The 23,540-nt window shown below is 37.2% G+C and overlaps 2 protein-coding genes across 3 annotated transcripts; both read right to left on the reverse strand.

Moving 5' to 3' along the window:
* Positions 1–596: 596 nt before the first annotated feature.
* Positions 597–17,339, reverse strand: LOC127933394 (tubby-related protein 4). 2 transcript variants are annotated; one of them, XM_052530384.1, is made up of 17 exons: positions 17,280–17,339; positions 16,473–16,541; positions 14,357–14,663; positions 13,178–13,447; positions 12,160–12,288; positions 11,409–11,570; positions 11,076–11,256; positions 10,328–10,435; positions 9,825–9,991; positions 8,431–8,655; positions 8,115–8,349; positions 7,849–7,993; positions 7,507–7,648; positions 7,160–7,253; positions 6,911–7,054; positions 3,095–6,588; positions 597–2,755 (listed from the first exon to the last, which is right to left on the reverse strand). In XM_052530384.1, exons 3-17 carry the CDS (start codon positions 14,375–14,377, stop codon positions 2,639–2,641), a joined length of 5,634 nt encoding a protein of 1,877 aa, XP_052386344.1. In that variant the 5' UTR covers positions 14,378–14,663; positions 16,473–16,541; positions 17,280–17,339; the 3' UTR covers positions 597–2,638. The 2 variants fall into 2 exon arrangements, with proteins under 2 accessions (XP_052386344.1, XP_052386343.1); XM_052530383.1 differs by having other exon boundaries at positions 7,831–7,993; positions 17,280–17,338.
* Positions 16,810–18,391, reverse strand: LOC127933397 (myc target protein 1 homolog). Its single transcript, XM_052530386.1, has 2 exons — positions 18,253–18,391; positions 16,810–17,864 (listed from the first exon to the last, which is right to left on the reverse strand). The coding sequence occupies exons 1-2, from the start codon at positions 18,323–18,325 to the stop codon at positions 17,347–17,349; spliced, it is 591 nt and encodes a 196-aa protein (XP_052386346.1). The 5' UTR covers positions 18,326–18,391; the 3' UTR covers positions 16,810–17,346.
* Between the last annotated feature and the right edge of the window lie 5,149 nt (positions 18,392–23,540).

Genomic DNA, 23,540 nt, shown 5'->3' on the forward strand with positions numbered 1-23,540 from the left:
ATTTTCCTAATATTGGAAACATTAAACAACTGTTCGCTCAGGAATTTCCATTGTGAACAATGTTTGAACAATAAACACAACATTTAATCCAGTTTTGTTAGTCTAAGAGAGCAGCATTACAATCATAAAATCATTAATTGAATTACAAATTAAACCCAGAAAAAAAATGGAGAAAAAGATTGGGAGTCGGTTTGATAAACAACAGACTCGTTGACACGAACCGTGTGGACGAACCGATTCGCTAACATGAATCATACTCAAGATTCCAACATGGAAAACTCTGGAATGCGAACACGCGCCATCTCGAGGTCAGTAACAAAATAGTTGCACTGCTTTTCAGACCTGTGATTTTCTCAGTGGTTGTGTTGACATTGCTTTTATAGGTGGTGATCCCAAGACACTATAAAGGGGGGAAAACAACAACAACAACAACAACAAAAAGCAAAGAAACTTTGAATTGGTTGGTATCAAATCACAAATCAAAGCTGAGGCAAAAGTGTGAATTTACTAATATGTCCAAAAACCTTAATCCATCAATGTGAACACCTTCAAAATGAAATTGAGATGACTTCACTAAAATGAATAATAGACACAAATTTCCAAAATTTAGTTTGATTTTATTTAGTGATTTTAAGTCTGAATTTAAGTATTCTGCACACACATTCTAATGCTTTTCCTTGACACTCTTGAATTACATTTGGTAAATGTACATTAGAATAATTAAGCAATAAATCACAGCCTCACATTCCACATAATTTAATCTGGGCCTGAATATCCCAGTACAAAATGGCTAGAAATAACTGCAACTGCAAATCATTGAACCTTACAACATCAAGAATAATCAAGAAGTGCATAAAACATCAACCATATCAACACTAACCCACTCTGAACCACTGTTTGGTTTACAACAAAAATGTGATAAAAACTGATGAAATTACTGGAAAACATCAGAAACTGAGCAACAACAAGCAAGTCAGTTAGCTTGAAACCAATTATTAAATATAATAAAAGATGTCCCTTTACATAAATCAAACTAAGCAATTTGAGCTGACTATTTAACTTAAGAATGAGAACTTTTTTTCATTTCGTTTAATGAAACTTTCTATTTCATTTCGTTTCCATTCATTGCATAATATACAGTGTGTTAAGTTTAATTCATATAGTGATATAAGACATTTTTGGCTAAATTAATGCATACTATATAGTTCGTACTAAAGTGTCATGGACAAAATGAATAAATTTTTTAAGTACATCTAACTACAGCACTTTTCCATGTATATATTTGAAAGCAATTAAAAAATTAGCAAACTTTGATTTCTGTTACTGTTAACATTAAAAAAGCAAATATTCATTCAAAAATGACATTACTGAGATACTGCAATAACAGTGTGCAAATGATGCAATATAACATAAGACATTTTGTGGAGAAAAAGTTAGATTTCAAGTTAAAATGATTTTTGAACCTTAAAAATGCATTCATTATAGTGCCACAATTCGCGAAATATGATTATAACGTGAATATATTACCTCTGTTTCACTTCATGGAAGTGAATCATGAGATCAAAATATTCAAACTTTTTTCTTCCTCTTTAGATTTTCATTGGTTGCTGACCACAGACAATAGTCAAAATCCGTCACTTCACAATGATTATATATAGGAAATCAAAATTTGCCACATAAATCTCAAGTACAAACACAAAAGGATATGGGGAAATCAAGAGAAAAAGGAAACAAAGCCCACAGTCTAATATCCATCACAGATTTTGTAATTAATCACACCATTATATATATATATATGAAATACATTGAAAAAAAATCAATAAAAGTGAATTAAATTAAATAATTTTCCATCAATACACAATTATTATTTTTCAGATGTGTACCACCTTTCAGGAGGAACCTTAAATCAGTCTGAAGCTCTGTTAACAAAAAGGTTCTTTGAAGCAGCGGTTCTCAATTCCAGTCCTCACACCCCCTGCTCTGCACATTTTATATGTCTCTCTTATCGCTTCAAATGGTTTTTTTTTCTATTCGACGTAAGTGCCCTATGAAGTGGACATCACAGGATAATCCGCCATGAATCCAGTTTGAAGCGAACATATATGTTCCATTCAAAGTGCAATGAAGTGTGCGAGACGTTAATTTAATTTGTATATATTTACTGAGGTATATGATGTCACACTTGTCTGTGTGTGAAGATGTTGCACAGCACAAATCCATGAATGAATTTCCGAAGTGAAGTAAACTTCAACAGATATCCCCTGCTCAGGGAGTAGGGAGCAATGCACACTTTGTAGGGACTATGTCAATCGGAACACAGTCCATGCACGGAGCTCAGTTCTAACAAGCTGGTTATCTGAATCAGGTGTGTTAATAAAGAGAGACATACAAAACGTGCAGAGCAGGGGGTCACAAGGACTGGAAATGAGAACGGTTGCTTTAAAGCACTAAATCTATTGTCGGACCATCTATCTACATTTTGTGTACACTTTGCCTGAGAGTGACCAGATTTCTCGGTGACGAACCGGCATTGCAGACAATATGGCAGCAGAGAATGTAATTTTTCCTCACAATCTGCAATTAAAAAATTATTTTTCAGTCCATTTGTACTCAAGGACAAGATTGCTGGAAAGGTTTTCTATTTGAGTCTCTGAGTTACATTGGCCAAGGCCACAGCAAATGCCTGTACGGCTGAGAATGGATACTGAAAATCCAGGATATATGCATTGCCATCAATTCTGCCAAACTGCATTACCTGTAATAAAGAATTATGGGTTAGATGCAGGGTAAATGTATATTACTCAAATTCAGTGATTCATAATTTTGGACAGTATGTCTCCCTAATATGTTCATTTCATAGAGATCTCTCCTAAAAAGCTGACGATCTCAATCAGATGTGTTAAATAAGGGAGACATGAAAATTTTGCAGAACAGTTGTTCCACAGGACTAGGATTAAGAACCACTGCTCAAAGCTATTGATTATGTACAGCACATATTTGTTAAAGGTGTAATTTCTTTGCCAATAGAGTAACAAAAGGGAACTGCAAAAATATTGTTTTCATACTGGTTTCTCAAATAAATAAAATCACATACCTGGCGTCCATCAAGCTCAATCTGAAAGTTTTTGGCTGACTCCTGTGTCACCCGTCCTCCAAAGTCAAGCTGGTAAACCTGGGTGGCTTCGTTCCACAATGGCTGCTTGTTGGCCATGACATAGACAAAGCCTTGGCTGCCAAGACTACGATCCTCTCTCTCATTAGCTTTACGGCACTTGATTTCCTCAAGTTCGTTTGCTGTACGTAGATTGCATTTGCTCTTCCATCCTTTCTTGCTGCTCTGGCTTTGGTTCATCAGCTCATCACCACTGATGAAGAGCTCAGGCTCACTCTCAGAGCTATCCTGGAACTCATTGGAGGTCCTACTCAGTTTCTTGGCCTTGTTCAATGGCTCTTTCTGCCCTTTAGGTTTCTTCTTTTCCTTGCTGCCAAGTCTTGGACTGGAGATCAGGGAATTGAAGTCAGAAAGTGTTCGACTCTCTCTTTTGGATTTCCCTTCAGGAACTCCAGACATATTTGCCTCTTCTGTCCTACTGTCAAGTCTCTTACGTCCCTTCTTGCTGAACCTCTCTGCTCCTTGTGGACTCTCATTGAGAGAGGACTGATCCTGAAAGCTCTCTGCCGATTCTGCAATCAGCTCAGAAGTACTCTGATGGTTCAAGAGCTCAATGGGTGGAGGAGGAGGAGGTAGAGGAGGAGGAGGAGGAGGTGGGGGAGGTGGAGTTGCAGGAGGAGGAGAGAGAACTGGCTTCTCCAGGGCCTGAAGGGTCTTATTGGGCAATGTGGCAGAATGGTCTGGAATGGGAGGACAAGTGCTATAAGTGCTCCAAGGATGCAAGCTCATTGGATGCAGTTGAAGGTTGCTGCAGGAGCTAGTCCCTGGGTACATGGGAGGCAGAGTGCAACAACCTAGATTGGTTAAATTTGTGGGATAACCTGGGGGTAAGACTAAAGCTGAGTCTGGTTGGCTAAAAGGGCTAGATGTTACCATGTCATTGGGGCCACATGATTGTGCAGGACTCTGCAAAGGCTGTAGTTGAGGTCCACCACGTCCTACAACTGATGGGAAGGGTGAAAGGGATAAGTGATAGCCTGAAGGGAGGGTCATAGAATTGGGACTGAGTAAAAATGGGGGTGGCTTATGAGGTGGTCCTGGAGGTCCAGGCAATAAATTTTGCTCTTGAGGTATCCAGAGTTGTTCTGCTGCAGGTGAATCCCATTGGTAAGGTGGAGGCAGTTTGACTGTCAAATTGACATCCCCAAGCGTTAAATGCCGTACTGACTTTTCAAGATGGCAGTGCTGACTTGGTGTCTCATCTTCTGTAAAGGCAGAGTTGACATAGACAGTTCTGTCTCTGCTGTTGTCAATGGGACTTAAGAGGTTATAAGAGGACTGAGAGGCTAATGGCGAGGCACTTTTGGAGTGCACAATTATTGTGCTGTGTTGGGCCCCTTTGCCAGGTGGGAAATCTTGCCTCACCACAGTTCCTCCAGCAATTCCGCTGCTGTTTGTGCCACCACCGGTGACACTTACACTAGTGCAGCTGCTATTACTGCTACACTGAGTGCACGTATACGGAGCTGTGGGTATCCTTGGCTGATAGGAGAGAGTGAGGGAACTGTTCATTTTGGATTTAGTTGGTAGAGTCCTCACTGTATCCACCATTTGAGAAACCTTCAGGGTTGGTTCCCTACGATCACGGCGCAAAGTGGCATGAATCAAATTGCTGTCAATCCTTTGCGTAGGACTTCTCATTGTGTTCATTTGGTTAGATGTGTCAGGATAAGGTGGTGGGTCTCCACTTGGTATAGAATATCTAGGCACTGAGAGGCGACTAAGAGTTGCTGAGCTGTATGGCAACTGGATCTTCTTGTTCTCAGATGAAGTTGCTTTCAATGTGGCGGAGCTGCCCATTCCTTGCATCCTGTAGGCATTTTGGTTCCTTAAATGGCGTCTCCTTGGGCGACATACCTCTTCGACATTTCCCCTGCTGTCAAAAGTAGTGATTCTTTCATAGCCTAGTGGAGTTGGGTACTGAAGGCCAACTGGGTGAAGAGAGAATTCATCCTTAGTTAAACATGGATCTGTTGACAGTGTAGTGCCGTTCTCATTGCTAACAAGAAGACCAGGTGGGCCCATAGTGGGTGTGGCAGCTGCAGCAGATACGGCTGTACCTGGGTAAGGTGGTGGAGGGTTTACTTTACGCACCTGTACCTCAAGAGTGTCAATTTCAATAAATGACTGTGGTCGTGAGGGAATCTTAAGAGGGAGCACTTGTTCTCCTCTGCCTGATGGCTGGTCTGGATGAGGAATTTGAGGCATCAGCTGTAACTGATGCAGGGTTAGAGTAGCATATCCTGAAGGTGGATGTTGGAGGGACATTTGCATTTTAAGCTGGTGCTGCATTTGTTGATGCTGTCTTTGCATTTGTTGATGTTGCAGCTGTATTTGTTGATGCTGCTGTTGAAGTTGTTGCTGCTGCTGCCTCATTTCCTGTATTTGCTGTCGAATTTGTTGCTGCTGTTGTTGCATTTGTTGCTGCTGCTGCTGTATTTGCTCATGCTGAATTTGCAACTGTTGCTGCTGCTGTTGGAATTGTTGTTGATGTTGTTGATGAATGTTTTGTTGATGCTGCTGCACTTGCTGCTGAATATGTTGCTGCTGCTGTTGCAGTTGCTGTTGTTGAATTTGCTGCTGATGCAGTAGCTGTTGATGTTGTTGCAACTGCTGTTGATGCTGCTGTTGCAGTTGTTGATGCTGCTGTTGCAGTTGTTGTTGATGCTGTTGTTGTAGTTGTTGTTGATGCTGCTGTTGTAGTTGTTGATGCTGCTGTTGTAGTTGTTGTTGATGCTGCTGTTGCAGCTGTTGTTGGAACTGCTGTTGATGCTGCTGTTGTAATTGTTGATGTTGCTGTTGCAGTTGTTGTTGTTGATGATGATGCTGTTGCAGTTGCTGCTGATGCTGCTGTGTTTGCAGTTGCTGCTGATGTTGCACATGTTGCTGCTGTGACTGTTTATGCAGCTGCTGTGACTGATTTTGCAATTTCAGATGCTGCTGCTGTGGTTGTTGATGTTTTGATTGTTGATGGTCTTGTTGCTGCTGTTGTTGCTGACGTTTTTGTTGGGGTTGTTGTGGCAGATGATGTGGAGGAGGAGGAAGAGTTCCACTTACGATGTTACTTATTTCTTGTTCGCTAAAAACCACCTGTCCAGGGTTAGAATATCTGGTTGGCACAGAGTACTGTGCTGCCACAGTGTCCTGACTATGCTCAGATACTGTTGCATTAGATGCTGCTGCTGCTGCTGCTGCTGCTGCTGCTGCTGTTGCTGCTGCAGCTGCCGCTGCTGCAGTGGCGGTGGCGGTGGGATTGGTAAGGACATCAAGCTGAATATTTTGGTTGGCTAGGAGAGACTGGACTAGACCTATACTCTGTGTAGGTGACATGGCTTGAGCAGGGCTGTGAATTGGGGCAATGGGGATATTAACTGTGCAAGGAGGATTGTCGGCTGACACTCCAGAGGGTCCCATAACTAGAAATAAGCAAGGACATTTTGAGATTGATTTCTGACATTTCTTTACTTGTTGTAGTTAAGATATACAGAGACAAAATGAACAAAAATGTTGGTTGCACTTTATTTTACAGTATGTGTACTAACATGTACTTATAGTGTACTTACAGTGTATTTATCTAAGAAAGTTCTGGTAATACAAGGTAACTACATGGGGTAGGGTTAGGTTTAGGGGTATGTTCAGGGTTAGTACCTAGTTATTACATAGTAATTGTAATTACTATAATAAGAACATAATATGTACATGAGGAACAGGATTGTAAAATAAAGTACTGATTCTTACCAGGTAAATCATCTTCATCTTCACTGAACACATTGGGATTGAAGACTGGCAGACTCATGAAATCCAGGGAAATTTTACGCACCTCAGGCAAATAAATGGTCATCTGACGAGGTTGGAGGTGCAGCAAACTAGTTTTATAAATAACTGGAACACCATGCAACGTGTCAAAAATATTTTTTAAACATTAAGATTATTATTTAAAATAATTATGTGAAACTGTACATTTGAAAACAAAACCTGACAACATACCTGCTCCTAAGTTAGCTGGCAAAAATGAGGCAAGGCCTACAATCTTAAACTTTGTTCCCCAAATGTTAGAGGTGACCTGGGCCAAGTAATTATGCTGCAAAGCAAATTTAGTGATAGCTATAGAAAACATTCAAGGTCAAAGTCGGTTTTCTGTCATTTCTCTTCAGCAAAGCAGGAGATTAAAGAAAGTGAGGTGTTTGCTGAGGTCATGCTGCAGTAAATGTGAGTAGACAGAGGCAATAAATACAGACACTTACCCTATCAATTCTAGGCAAGATTAATAAAAAATTATTCCCAAAGTTAGCTTGCAAATTAAATGTATTCACTAGTACACAAGTAAAAAGTACCTCACTATAGCCATCAACTGGAAATTCTCTTCGAGTAAGACTCGGAGACCGACCTGGAGGCTTCTTTGGTAATCTAGGAGACCTAGACATTTCTTGAGATATTTGGGTAAGTTTGGGAGACTTTCTTGATTCCATATTAATTCTAGAGAACAAAACAAATATGAAACAAAATAAAATTTTGTATTTCCTATAAAGTTAAAAGTTGTTGATTTGTAAATTATGTTTTTCTAAAAAATACTGTATTGTATATTTTGTCAAGGTTGTGATGGAACAAAAAGTTTCAGGCATCCTAATATTTTGTGTGAATTTCATATTCAACAGTACCTTATATGTTTAGAGTACCTAGGAAGCTTAGGAGACCTGTTTCCTCTAGAAAGTTTGGGTGATTTTCGCCCAACCCACTCATCACTTAACTCAATATCGCTGGAGTCTGAGCAGTTACAGCTGTCAGTCATGTAGGAGATCATGCCATTTACACAGACCTCATCTGAAAGACAAGATTACATCAAATTAAAGACCATCCTTCAAGGCAAAAAAAGACAATGCATTTAAAAAATAAAGCTTGAGCATGCAATACACATGATCAGCAACAGTGCATATAGCAGTACCTGCTTTACCATCCATTTTTGGGTCCATTATGACAAATTCTGGTCGCAGTTTGCTGATGCGACGACCCTTGAGAATAGGCACCAAACCTCCCAGGTGTTCCAGATAGAGGGTGTAACAGGGGCCTCCTGCTTCTGGATTCTCCTCCGAACGTTTCATAGTGCAGTGCAGGCGTTCATTCCCTGCTGTTGGATAGCTCACAAAGTCTCGAATGTTATTCGGATCTGGGATGGGAGGCTGGTGTGATGAAAAAGATTCTGCATTTAGTTCAATGCATATATTAGCATACATCAAAAACTTCACTTGCTTCTTTTGTACCTTGATAGTTGGAATGAAAGCAGTGGTGACATAGGAACAGAGGAGTGAAGGCATGTTCAGTTTTCCCACATCTCTCTCCTCTTTAAGAGCACTGGCAATGCCCTGCTGACACAGAAGCTGCAGGCTGGCCACACGGTGCTCCACACGCACTACATACAGGGCTGGTCCACAGGCCAGAAACAGCCGTGAGTCCCGGTGACCCCAGCAAATCGTGGTGATGGGCCTCTAAAACCAAAAGATATTTATATTATAAATAGTTTATTTCTAATTTAATGTACGCTGTAGTTCATATAACAAAACATTTCTTATTATTATCAATGATGAAAACAATGTTTGCTGCTCAATATTTTTGTGGAAACCATAATAAACTGGGGAAATAGTTTGGTAAATAGAAAAACGAAAAAATAAATTAATACTTTTATTCAGCAAGTATGCATTAAATCATTTGAAAGTAACACTTAGACATTTACAATGTTGCAAAATATTTATTTTTCAAATAAATACTGTTCTTTTGAACATTCTATTCATCCAGGAATCCTTAAAAAATGTATCACAGTTTCCAAAAAATATTTAGCAGCAAACGCTGTTTTCAACATTGATAATAATAAGAACCATTATTAAAGCTGCAGTAGGTAACTTTTGTAAAAATATATTTTTTACATATTTGTTAAACCTGTCATTATGTCCTGACAGTAGAATATGAGACAGATAATCTGTGAAAAAATCAAGTGGTCCTATTGCCATTGGCAGAAAGTCATCCGCTCCCGGTAAAAAACAACCAATCAGAGCTGCGGTCCGTAACTTTGTTTGTGTTCAAAATGTAGAAAAATGTATATAATAAGCGAGTACACCATGAATCCATTTTACAAACCGTGTTTTTAGCTTGTCCTGAATCACTAGGGTGCACCTATAATAAGTGTTTATATTCGGACTATTTTAGATTGCTTCGGGGGTACCGCGGTGGAGTAACCCAGTACCTTTGTGATTCTTCATAGACATAAACAGAGAGAAGTAGTTCCGGCTACAATGTTCTTCCGCAAGACGCAAGCAGTTCTGTTTATTAACTGCTAGATTGTTACCTACCGCAGCTTTAATAATTCAGCACCAAATCAGCATATTGGAATGATTTCTGAAGGATGATGTAAGACTTAATACTGGAGTAATGGAATCACAGGAATAAATAATATTTTTAAATATATTCAAATTTACACAGTTTCTTTAAATTGTTAAAATATTTCAGAATATAAAAAAAAATGTTTTTAATGTTTTTAAATGCAAATACAACCTTGATAATATAAGAGATTTTTTTAAAAAGTAAAAAAAAAAGTAAATTATTCCAAACTTTTGACTGTATATATGCTCAAACTTTTAAATGATGACTGGTTACAGCTCACTTGGGCTGGAGTTTCTAAAGTGTATATATGTTCCCCTTGGACATTGTAAAACTTGACAAGTGCGTTCCTCATTAGAGAGGCACAGGCTGAGTCAGAGGGCAGGCCGTGTCTCTCCATCCCGGCCACTGCCAGCAGGTCACCCTGAGAGCACCACTGTACCTCCACATCTGAAAAACACAAGTCAGTCCAGTCAGATTACAGCAGTGTGTGGCTCAGTCACAGAGGATCAACTCTGATGTTGGGTGATTTTTACTGAATTACTTTGTAGGCATAACCAGAAGTTCCTAAACCATTAAAATTAGCATTTATTTATTTATTATTTTAAATATTGTATTAAATTTTGTCCCGCTTGCCAAACTTCCAATTGTAAAATTTAATCAAAAGCATGCCGCAGATGCACATTATGTCAAAAATAACGTGAATATTCTGTTAATAATTATCCAATAGCAGTAATGAAACACATACTTGGTCATTTACTTATTGCAAAAAGACCACTGTTTTACCTTTCAGTCCTGAGCGTATAATGTTAGGTGAAAGGTCGTCGTAGTTGTTCATCAAACTAATGTCTCCTGATATGAAGCTGACTGTGAGCAGTGGTTTGAGGTTTTGCACTTGAAAGGAAACATGGTTTTATCGTTAATAACATTTAGAAAGTTAAATACACATCACTGCCTTGCATCATCCAATAAAAATGTATAACATCGGGTTTTATGGTCCTTTACATTAGAAAACACTCTGGAGAAACACTTTGAGGCTTCAATTTTCTTTCATTAATGGTGCTTGCAATGCACTGATGTAAAAAAAATAAAAATAAAAATAAAAAAGTAAAAAAAATCGCTACATAGAACCATGGAAGTAACTTTATAGGTCTATTAAGTACACTAACATTTAGCCGTATGTACTAGATAACAAATCAAAATGTAAAATTTAACTATTATCAACCAGCTTTTTATATAAAATTGGATATAAAAGTATGTCCAACTTTATCTGTATACAAACAGAATACTCACTTAGGGCATTATACTGTATCTCAACTGCTTGATTGCATGTATCATCGTAAAATGTATATTATATTATCGCCCGACCCTAATCTGTTAAATGTGACTATAATGTATGAAGATATTAAGATATTATCAATATCATGATTTTCTGTAGGATTTCTGATTTTGAAACACTGTGTATTGTAAAAAAAAAAAAAAAAAGTGCTAAACAAATACATGTGACTTGACATTGTTTAAGAGTATAATGCACCTTGAGCTGGAGTAGGGTCATCATTGTCTGTATCGCTCTCAGTGCTGTCCTCCACCAGGAAGTTCGGGCAGTTCCAGGACATGCTGACTATGCCATCTAACTCATGCAGAAGAACATGGGCAAGCATACGGCCGTGGCAGTCCATCACTATGACTTGCCCATCTGCTGTTCCAAAAAGCACCTAGGGAGATTAAATGAATGCAAACACCAAATTCTTAAAACTCAGGCATTGGTCCAAGGGCATCGGTCCAAGTCCTTTCATCATTTGCAAATAACCTGTTGACAACAAATGCATTTTTCCCTTAATTTGATGAGGCCACAGCAAAGAGTTACCTGCTGGTCATCAGGGGTCCAGATTCCACAGGTGATCTGGCTCTCCAAATTAATTTCAGACGACCAGTGTCTCTGACCGCTCACTGAACCAACCAGAACAAAACCATCCCTGTAGGCGATCAAGGCCTGTGTACCATCATGTGACCAGGTGAAGTCACTCACCTAGATTACAAACCACATTAATCAGTACATGTCAGAATAATAGCTGCTTTTCCTCATCTTGATTCTGTTCGAAAATGGCCAGTTTCATTAAAAGACACATGGTCTTTTTGGATAGTGATTTTGATTTGTGTTCTGTTAGGAGTAATTTGGACAAATAATCTACACTGATGAATGACATGCGAAAATGGCATGGGAAAAGAAAATAATTGAATCGTTATACCATACTTTATTTAAATTGTCTTTAACTCTATCAAACTTACTGTGTTATTTTTGATATACACATTTCTAAGACCTATAAATGATCAACATGTTCAAAACTTAGCTGAAAAACTTTTTGTACACAATCTACTACACACCTTCTGTCATCTGACTGATAGTTTATAGTTTATACGCTTGCATATATATACTGTTATATTTTTTTAAAATTAGACTTTTCTGACTATTACTTCATATTCCAGGCTTTACAATGTTAATGGCCTTTTAGTGTGTGTAAATCAATGCACTTTTAATAAAAAAAGATAAAGTTAAGTTTATTAATGTTGACATGTCATAAAAATACATTGCCATTCAGCACAGATGAAAAACACACCTGGGCACCTCTGTCATTCACCAGCTCTACAGACCATCTTCCTTCATACTGGATCCACACAAATATCCCTCCCTCCATGTCACATGTTGCAAGCTTCTGAAACGGTTCATTCCACCTAACAAGGACAACCTGTACAAGAACAGCACCATGGGAATCAAGTTCTAGCAGAATTTAGCAAGAGCATACTACTCATGCACAGGATGACATGCACACATGCTTTCGATTTATGAAGTAATTATTTCTGAATAAAAGTGTATGGCCAGTAGTTAAGGAGTATTTGGCTGGTTCTTTCAGCTCAACTAATAAAATATATTTTTCTAGCTCCACTATAGCTTTTACCTCATTTAAGGTTAAATCCTATTACCGTAAACACATGTATCATTACATACACTGTAAAAAACATGTCAGATTTTTGAGGGTTAAAGACTAGAAATACTGCTGTAAATTCCCTTACTATATGATGAAAAACTGTAATAGTTTTAATGGGACATTTCATTTAATTAAATACTGTTTTTGGAAATAATCTCATAATTTAAAGTGATAACAATAAAACTTACACATTCCCAGAATTCTCTGTGTGACACAGGCAGTGCATTTGGTAAATTAATGTGCATTGCATTATTTTAATGCTTAAGTGTTTTGTATTCATGTGTATAAAGTTGCACTGAATATTTAACATATTAGTATATGGAAAAGCTAACTTTGACACATTATGTGGCTCTCTCATTACCGACAGTTTTTTAATTTATAATTCAAAATTTTTAATAACAGATTTTAGTAATTTGGTACATTAACATGATTTCAGGAAATGAAATATACATTTTTAACTGTAAATTGAAGTTAAATGTTTAAAACTTAAAATGTTGCTACCATATTTTTATGCTAAAGTTGTGACAACCACCTGCCTTTTTTACTGTAAATTTCTTTTCTTTTATCTTTAGGTGTAAAGTGGAAACAAGTACTTAATGCAACTTGCAATTCAATTCTTTAAACCATAAGAGAAGAGGCAAACTCTTACCTCACTGTTATGACCCCGTAAATTGAAGTTGATTCGTTGTGGGGTATTTCTGTCCCTTCTACAGTGACTAGATGTGAACGTCACACCCACAACACCCCTGGCGTTCCCAGTGGCCAGCCAGCCCTCCTCATAGTAGCGCTTCCTGCACACCGGCTTCTCCTTCTCACTTTTGGGAACTCTCCCTTTCCATGAGATGCAGAGGATGTTGGAGTCACTGCAGAGGACCGGACCATGTTCCACCGCAGCCAACATCCCTACAGACTGACCAGGCTACGGATATAGAGGGAGTTCATGTTAAAATGGTAATGAATAAAGTTATATTAGAATATGTGCATAATCATTCAATAAATGGGTTGTTAGGCAGGGCAAGTTTATTTATACACACCCATTTATACAAAAGGTAAACGTAACATTTAGGTAAAATATACACATTAGGTACCTTTAAGGGGCTAATATACACCCTTTTGGAGTAAATAAGTTATTTATAAAAACAGCTTTTGTGCTTTTAGGGGCCTATTTTAGTCTATAGCATGCACAATTCAAACACATTGGTAATTAAAAGTGATTTCCATAAAAAAATATTTAAATATAATGATAAACAGTAAAATAAAATGTACAAATTAAATTTAGCATGCCGATTTTCTTTCTTCAGAATCAAAATTTTAAGTTAAAGTTTAGGGGAAAGTGTATGTTTGAAATGCCGTAACCATTTCTTTCACCATTGTAAATCAGCTTTTAGGTTTTTGCAGTCCAATTAAAGATGCTTTTAAAATGTTAAATACCTTCTCCTATACACATGCAAAGAGAAATGTTAGCCATTAATAGTTGGATTTGAAAATTAACAGCCAGTTTGAAAATTATTTTAGTTATTTTTCCAATTCAACTTTGTGTTGCTAGTGGCACAGAAATCACACACTTTATCTTTATATAAGCCTGTGGTGGGACAAATCACATTCCATTTAGTGTTACACTGAATACCATAAAAACTGCAAAAACACACCTAATAATTATAAAAGAAACTTTGAGTTCATTAGTAGTTTTAGAAGGAATGCATATGGAATGCCACTTGCAAAATCTAACAACTAACTATTAGACATTATTTGTTTGTATAAAACAAACATATATGCTTTCGATGCACCAGAAAACAGAATGCAAAATGCAGTTCCTGAAAATACTCACCTCTTCATAGTCCCTGGACATTATTGGTCCAAATTCCGTCTTTGAAGGAGTACTCCATATTGGCTTGCTTGTTCAAAAAATGTGCAGTACAACCTGAGAATTACTTAACTGCAGAAGTGTCTTTAGAAAAAGTGTGAGTAATATCAGGCCATTATAGTCTGAGACTATTGCACATCATGAGCAATGCAGTCTGTTCTATTTCTGTTCAACAAAACGATGTGAATTACATCTAAATCAAAAGTCAAAGCCTATTGCAGTTTATCCTCATAATGCAAAACCAGCTTCAGTCTTCGGTAGTCCAGGATTTCTATTCAAAGAGAAACACACACACAAACGTATATATTTACATGAGAAAAAGCCATGTATATATATTGTAGATTGAAAAGCAAGAACAAACCACATTTCATTTCTCTGTCTGCACCCACACTTGAGTTGACATTGGTCCCCATTACGTCACAGGACGTTTAAAGCCCCTCCAATTCGTTTTTTATACTCAGAAAAACGCAACAGAAATTATGCATCGAAGCATCAAAAAGAAAAAAAAAAGAAAAAAAGCATGCATTCGTGCAAGCAAAAAAAAAAAAAAAAAAAGATACATTTGCACAACTAAGGATGAGGCAGCTCGCAGGAGTCATGGCAACAGGGATGTGATGATGGCTGAATTTGAATGACACCCAGCCTAAGACTTCATAACTGCATTTATTCTCATTTCCAATAGAAATATTACGTTTTTCTTAGGCTCAATTATTTGAGATTCCGTGTAAAACATAATCTCAACCGTAAAACTACAACACAATTAATATAAAAATAACCTTATAGGGCTACCGGATGATGACAAGCTCAGATTCACGCATCTGCTTATATAAGAACTGTGGCTGGTAATTAAGGTAATTAAGCTGGATGCAGTTTAGAATAAATCCATCAACTATGGTTGCCACCTACACTCGTGAAATAATTACACAACCATCCGGAAATCAGCATTCGCTATTACTATGATATTCCAAAGAAATCAAATCAGAACAACATGAGCCAACAGGAAAATAATTATTAATAAAATAATAAAAGAATCATTTCTATCAGCAAACTCACCTCTATCATCTCGCTCTCAATGCGTCTAAATGGTTGCCAGATGCTCATGTGAGATTTTACCCCACAGAGAGTTAAAGTCATGCAGTGGGATGCTGTGAATTGGCGCAAAGTAAACCCTGAATGAGGGATTTTTCCGCGTGTGAAGGCAACCCGCGCTCTGACGGAATGGTGCTGTGAATCACATGACTGCCAACCCCATCCAGATAGTATACAACAAATGCAGTGTACAGGCAAGCTGGACTCATATTAATCACCAGTCTTCATTCTCATTATGCCATACGAATTTTAAAAGCAAGAAACTGTGAATAATGCAAAGATTCACTGAGAAAAGAAAGCACAAATGTCAAAGACTGTACTATTATTATATATAAATTATATAGTTTTAATTTCTATAATTTTTATTTTTATCTTTTTACCTCTATTGCTGCTATGTAATACCCTGTACATCCCGTTTGCACATTCTCCTCTTGTACATTCCTGCTCATCTTAATATTTATAAAGTCTACAGTATACTGTCCTGCACATGTTATTTGATAAGCTTTTTATTTTATTCTTATTTTTTATTTTATTTAACTTTTTCCATATCTTATTATTTTGTATAATTTTTCTTGTGTTTGTATTCTTTAATAATTGCACTTTCCATGGAGCGGATCTGACTTACATTTCACTGCTGGTCATGTGCTCTCCATATAACCATGTGTGTAATAAATACAAATCTTGAATCTTGAATATAGGCTTTCATCTCAGTTCCTGCCAGTGTATATTTGCCAGTAAAAAAAAAATTGCTGATACCTGGCTGGTTTTTATACCCAAGCTTAAAGAAAATAATTGAGTGTATTTAAGAGTATCAATTACTGTCCTCTTTTGCTTCATTTGCTGTCTCCAAAGCGCAGATTTACCTCGGAGCTCACAGTAAGTCTGTTATAACTACATTTTTTAAAATCTCATCTGTTGTACTAATTCGCTTTTTCTGTGTTTCAGTGTATATACTGTTGTAAATGTTGTTTTCTGTTAAAAGGAGATTTACCAGCACCTAGGAGCTTTTTTTCCCGGACAGACTGCAGAAAGACTCAGGAGAGATACTTCACTTTCATCTCTGGAAATGGAAAGAGAACAATACCATATTGAAAAGATTCCCAGGAGGTCTTCTGCTGTATTTTCAGCTGATAGTGCGTGTATGATTTACTTTAGATAATACACAAAAGGCATATAATATTCTTTCATTTACTCACTGTTATATGAACAATGCAATCATTCAGTGGTCTAGACTGTTTCAAAGTACATAATTTTATGCACCCATGTGCCACTTTGACCAAGATTGTTAGATACTTTGTTGAATAGAAAATACATATCACAAATATCAGTTCAGGATCAATAAGGTCCCAATAAGGTTTACTTTGTTAACATTGATTAAATACATTGAACTAACAATGAAAAATACTTATAGACTGCAATTATTAATCTTAGTTAATGTTAATTAAAGCATTTGCTTATACATCCTAGTTATCTGATAAGCTTGTCATTGTGTATTGTTGACTTTTTGACGAATTCCTTGTTCCACCTTTGTAAGGCACTTTGGATAAAGGTGTCTGCTTAATGCATAAATGTTATGTTAATGCATAAAATCCAGAGGGCACATGATCTAACAATGAACAGTTGTAATTAATAATTACTATTAAATGTATTGCTTATTGTTTGTAAATGTGAGTTAATGCACCATACTAATAGTGTGTTACCACCAATGAAAGTAATGCAAATGAGTGTTAGTACAGCATAAATCAGATCCTGTCAAATCAGAGCAAGGCTTTCAGTTATATTTTTTCCTATTTGTCACCTTTAATCCGTGTTTTGGGATTTATATACGATGCTTTGCAAGTCCTTTATCTGTTATCACAGTGCTGTCAGGTACAGGACTCTTGAGAGATGTGGATGACACTGTCATAAGCAGGTGGTGGAGTCTGTCTGGGTAGAAAACCTCTTAGACTGCCCTTCCCCAGCCAGAAGGACTCCGCTGGTTCTGCACTAAATGGATCTGTGTTGTTAGGAAGTGATGCAGTTTGGCTTTCATTCTCTGTTTGATCACCAGTCTTGTTAGACTTTTTTTTTGGCAGCCGAAACGTGGAGTTCTGGAAGCTGGGGCTTCTACCCAGCAGCTCATTGGGGTCTACAGAAGTCTGTCTGTGAAGGTTTAAAACCACTCTTCCCACAGATTCGCTGTTCTTGTCGAAGCCGTGACTCTTGTAGTGTCTGAGGTGGCAGTGCTGGTTACGTGAGCCCCTGGATTCTGATGATTGGTTTTGACCTCCGGCGATCCTGACCGAAGCTCTCCGTCTTGACATCCATGTAAGGAGGAGGAAAATCAAGATCCCGATGAGCAGACCAATTAATATGGACAAGGAGAACGCCAGGATGAGCTTCTCTGGATGGAAAGGTTATTCAAATGTAAGCATACAATATAAAAATTTAATAAATAAAAATTAAATACATATTGAATAATTGAACAATTACATTTCTTAATTAACTGTGAAATTTCAAGCAATTTCTGAGGGAAAATAGTTTCTAGCAATTTCTTATAATTGATTTATTAAAAGCATGCCACAAATAAACAATGCTGTTTAATAATAATAAAAAAATACATACATAAAAACAGAAAATTATTTTTTAAGAGTTACATTCTTACAAATCAGTATGAAATTGAATTGCATGATCATATTCATATTTGCAAAGAGTTTATATAGGTCTAAAAATAAAATGTACACTGAGGCAACTCAAGCAAGACAGTTAAACAAATGCACAGCAATTCTTACCAACATCAATAGGTTTAAGTATTTCCCAAATCACATAAGTTTCATTTGAAGCCATAATAGTTAGCAGTAGCATGTGATCATGCAGACAAACTCTCACTCCAAGCCCACAGGAACTGTTCACTGTGATACTCAGGGAATATGGCACTTTATTTGTTTGCATGAAGGAATATTTTGTCGTCACTCTTCCTGCCTCTTTCCTCGTATAATTAGCAAGTACTAGGCTTATCTGTCCAGGACAGAAATCCAGAGGAAACGGGCTGTTTCCTCTTCCATCGTTTCCTTTGTTTCAATGGACACAATGGCTTCTTCACCCATGTATATTATAATACACCGACTGGCACCAGACCTTTCTGCACTTTAAATGTTCTTGTGTAGATTTGTTTTGAGACTGAGTGGAGATAAAAAACCGAACAATACCTTTCTGAAGTTTCGATTTGACACAGTTCCCAAAAGAAAATGAAAATGAAATACCTTCAGGCTTATCACTGTACAGTATGTTTCATGAACATAGAACCAAATAATATTTTTACAAAAACCCACTTTAAAGCAATCTAACTAAAAGTATGTATCTCAGAAGAAACAGGGAAAGGGTATGAATTCCCAGCTAATAAAAACCTCTTGGTGTGGCCTACTGGTTCTTGCAAATATTTATGTGAAGGACATTTTTTTTTCCTAAAACAATAGAAGGATATCCATACTCTTTTTATTACAAAAACAGGAATGACCAGCAGATGTCATTATTGACCCATGCAGCCCGTAGATACTGGGTGGTAATTACACAATGAAGAACTTCTATCTATCTATCTATCTATCTATCTATCTATCTATCTATCTATCTATCTATCTATCTATCTATCTATCTATCTATCTATCTATCTATCTATCTATCTATCTATCTATCTATCTATCTATCTATCTATCTATCCGTTCTCTTTCATTGAGTTTTCCCTTCATCACAGATAGATGGCGGTAAATGTCACTTGAAGTAGCACGGCCTTGCAACATTGTTTAAAGGTATCCATAGCAACAAGTGTAACAGTTTCACCATCATCACTTGAGACACGAGAGAGCTGCGGGAAATGAAGCGTCATCTGCTGACAGTAATGCACGCGCTACAGATTGACAACTGTACAAACAAACTAAAATATAGTCTGATAAATCGGTGCTGCTTTTCTTTGAAATTTCCGCCGTGTAATTACGGTTAATTACTGTTTGCATGCTTTTGACTGCAGATGTATTTTAACATGCATACATTTGACTGATTAATACACGTGCAATTATATCATGCATTTCATGTGCAATGCACAATGAAGATGAAATGTTATCCCTGGTGGGCAAAGGCTTCTTTAATTAAGGATGCGCTCTTATAACTCAGGTTCCATATAATAGCAATCAGTCAGTAAATCCATATATTATGATTATTACACATGGAAAGAAAATGCTAATAATAAATAAATAATAGCAATTTAAGTGACGTAGAAGGGGCCTGGTGTGTGTGCAAACATGCATGTTCAACATGACTACAGTGTGCATACAAAACTTTAAATAGTGCTGATTTTGTTTGTGCTTAATCAACAAATCCACCTTTAAAGGGATAGTTCACCCAAAAATGGAAATTCTGTTACCATTTATTCACCCTCATGTCTTAATGACTTTATAATTTCTTCTATATTTAAGCTATTAAAAATAGGTGTTGGTAATAGAAATAAAGCTGACATAACATTACACATATTAGCTAACTGAAATGAGTTTAAGTTTAGGCAACAGAACTAAAATTACTACAGTTGATTTGGTTTGTGCAAACATATTGATTTAAACCTGTTATTTTATATATGTTTCCTCATCTAAATATGTTTTTACAGTTTGAGTTTGTTCTGCCTGACACCCATGCTGTTACTTTTCCTTCTCGGTTCACTGACTGTAGATAGAAGAGGACTTCTGATTGGTCGATTACTTGGGTGAGCATCTACTGTGTATGAAACCTGCTTTTCTATTGGGCCACATCGAGCTCCAGGAGTTCCTGCATCAGAGAGCATGAGTGAGAGAAAGAGAGCGAGAGAGAGGCAGCAAGAGGAAGAGAGAGTTGTAGGAGGGGCAGATGGGGATGCCCTTTAGTGCAATATCTGCATTCTGCTGTGCTGACTGCATGAGTGATCCGGTGTCAGAGGAGCACAGGACTGTAGAGAGGGACCATGGCTTCCCTCAGCCCTTTCGGACGGTCCAGCAAGGACATTATGAATGTGATGCAGAGGCTGCAAGGTAGGTGATGCTGTCTTTCTGTTCTTTACCTCCCACAACCGTCCTCTGGCTCTTTGGGTCAGGAAGAATTTAGCTGATTCAGTGCCTTCACACCAAGAGTTTGCCGGATGCCTCTTGTTGCACAAATGCACCACAAGACACATACCCACTTCAGAAATCAATATTGATGCTTTACATAATGCCTGTGTGTGTCTGTCCATTTATCTCTAAACTAATGTCGACATCATATGCAACTCATGTTGCTCTTATGCCAGTGTTGCAAACATAGAAATGTCCGAGGGAATCATGTACTTTCATTACGATAGCTTGCGGACACATTGGTTTAACAGCTGATGGCTTGAATTGACTGGCTTTGTGCTTGAGGAAACGCTGTTTTTCTCTAACCAGAAATAGAGGATCTATCTGTGTCGTGTTGCTTTCTGCACATTTCTTTGGACCTAATTTTGTCAGCTTGGTGCTGAACTAAATTGGTCATTTAGTTGAGTGAAAGTGACATGACAGACAGCCAAGTATGGTGACCCATACTCAGAATTTGTGCTCTGGATTTAACCCTTCCAAAGTGCACACACACACAGCAGTGAGGGCACACAAGGGCACCTCAGTCATGGTATTGCCGGCCCGAGACTCAAACCCACAACCATTAGGCCACAAGTTGCCCTGGACCTATTTCTGTAAAATAGCACAGAAGCCATGTAATCCAACTACAAAGAGCTGTATTGTTAAGTTGCTCTAGTAATGGCTGTTGCTTTTTCACAAAGAAAAATGATGAAAGAATCTTTGGAGATTAGATTTGCTTTTAAAATAGTTTAGCCTGTGAAGGTCATCATTGTTTTTGTTTTTTTTTAAAGGAAGTTGTCCTTGACAAAGGCCCATTTCTAAGACTTGTGTTGCCATGTATTGAATACTTTTGTTTGACCTTTTTGCTCAGATGATTTTTACTTTGTTTATGTTTTAGTTAACGTCATATCAAACGGTGGATGTGTTAAGACACAATGCTGCTGATATGGTGCTTCCCAACATTATGGGTCATGTTTTTAAGGTGGCAGGAATGGTTTAAATGTTTTGAGGGAAAATATAAAACCACCCAAAAGAAAAACACAGAAATGATGATTGCCCTTCTGGGAGTGAGAGATGACGTTATGATGCAGGGCTCATGCTGATCGCAAAATATTTCCATAATCCACCTGTTTTTCTGTCCAGCTTCAATATTATCCATCATACTTAAAGGGACAGTTTACCCAAAAATGATTTATCGTTTATTCACCCTCATGTCTGTATAATTAATGGAAATAAAGCTGAAATAACATATAATACATATAAAACATTTCGTCTTAAAAATAAATAAATAAATTAGAAATGTTGCTTCGGCAACTAACTGAAATAAAGTTAAATTATGGTACTAAGATGACCAAAACTGAAATAAAAATAATTTTAATTTAATTTAAAACTTACAAAAGCAAAGAGATATTACACATAAAAGCTAATTGTAAATATTATAAATTACTATAATACTAGGTTTTGGATGTCCATATGACACAAGACATTGTAATAAAGCACCCAGACCGACCGATATGCTTGATGCCCATCATATTGTTCAGTGTTTTTGTGTCAGAGTTGGACAGGGACTATATACGTAGTAGGTGTGTATGGGGACAGGTAGAACCTGACACCTCTTTGGAAGATGTCCTGTCCTTGGAAGATGGAACAGATCAATATTTGGACTCCCTGGCATCGTGTGTCCATTCTTATTGACTGATGGCTGTTACTTGGCAGTGGATGAGGCACATCTATAAAAACTGGTCACAAATGAGCTGTATTTATTCTTTCATCTCATTCATCTGTCCCTTTACATAGATTTAAAAAATGGTTTGATGGCAACCCGTTGGTCGAGCACAGTGAGAGATCTTTCAGAGTGTTTATCCGAGATGTTTCTCTGTGGGCTTTCATGGAAGAGTAATAACAGCATCAGGCTGGTTACATTTTCTGCTCTCTAATTGATTTAAGAATGATTTTAGAGCAGGAATGTATAGAAAGAGCAATAATAAAAGCTTACTTTTAAAATTAATAACCAGGTCTTGTCCAGGCATGCTGGGTAACACAATAATATACATAAGCAAGCAGGTGACTAGCTCTGACAAGTGATTACTATTCAATTTGTTCAAAAAAAAAAAATATATATATATTTTTTTTTTATGTAATTGAATTCATTTGAAACTCATCTTTTCTTTGATATGATATTTTGACTGAAAATGTAGGATTGGATTGCATGATAAACAGTGTCTGTATATACGGCAGGTGTTTGTGGAGGAGGGCTTGAAAAACAAGATTTTCTATTTTAAAAGAACATGCACTGATAAACAATGTGTAATGAGGCTAGGAAGTAACATAGTAATGGAGGATTCGTATTCACTGTAGCCTACAAAAACTCACAGTATTGTCCTTAAAAACTCATGAAAAGCAATCTTTATAAATAGTTAAAGGAGTTTAAGAATAAAAGTGAGTGGCATATGCACCCATTCAAATGCATTTCCTATGTAACCTGTAGAGGACATTGTGCTACTTACTTGCAGAGAATTCATGTTTATTTCTGATCACCATGGCAATGCCCACATGCTCATGTAGTCTTCAAGATGAAACAAGAAGCATTAAGCTACATAGAGGAACTTAGCATTCAAACACATCAGGAAGGAAATTACATATCCGTGATAACTTGCACTTCTGTTTTTACCGCCAAAAATTTCAAGTTGTTCATGCATTTTCAGCTTTAGTGTTGGTAATCTGTTTAATTAGTTGAAACAGTACCCAACTAACCCAGCAACACATACAACAACAAATTAGCAGTTGAATAACAACACCCTAGAAATCATCCAGAACTCCCTAGTAAAGAAGCAGTACATTTTACACCAGCAAACATCGCTCACATTTAATGTAAATAGGATTTATGGTGCATGTTGAGTTTCTGAGGTGCAGTTTGGTTTAGTTTGAACATATTATATGTAAGGTGTGTTCATGCATGTGGTCAAATGTGT

Source organism: Carassius gibelio, chromosome A17, assembly GCF_023724105.1.
Source record: "Carassius gibelio isolate Cgi1373 ecotype wild population from Czech Republic chromosome A17, carGib1.2-hapl.c, whole genome shotgun sequence".
Taxonomy (NCBI): domain Eukaryota; kingdom Metazoa; phylum Chordata; class Actinopteri; order Cypriniformes; family Cyprinidae; genus Carassius; species Carassius gibelio.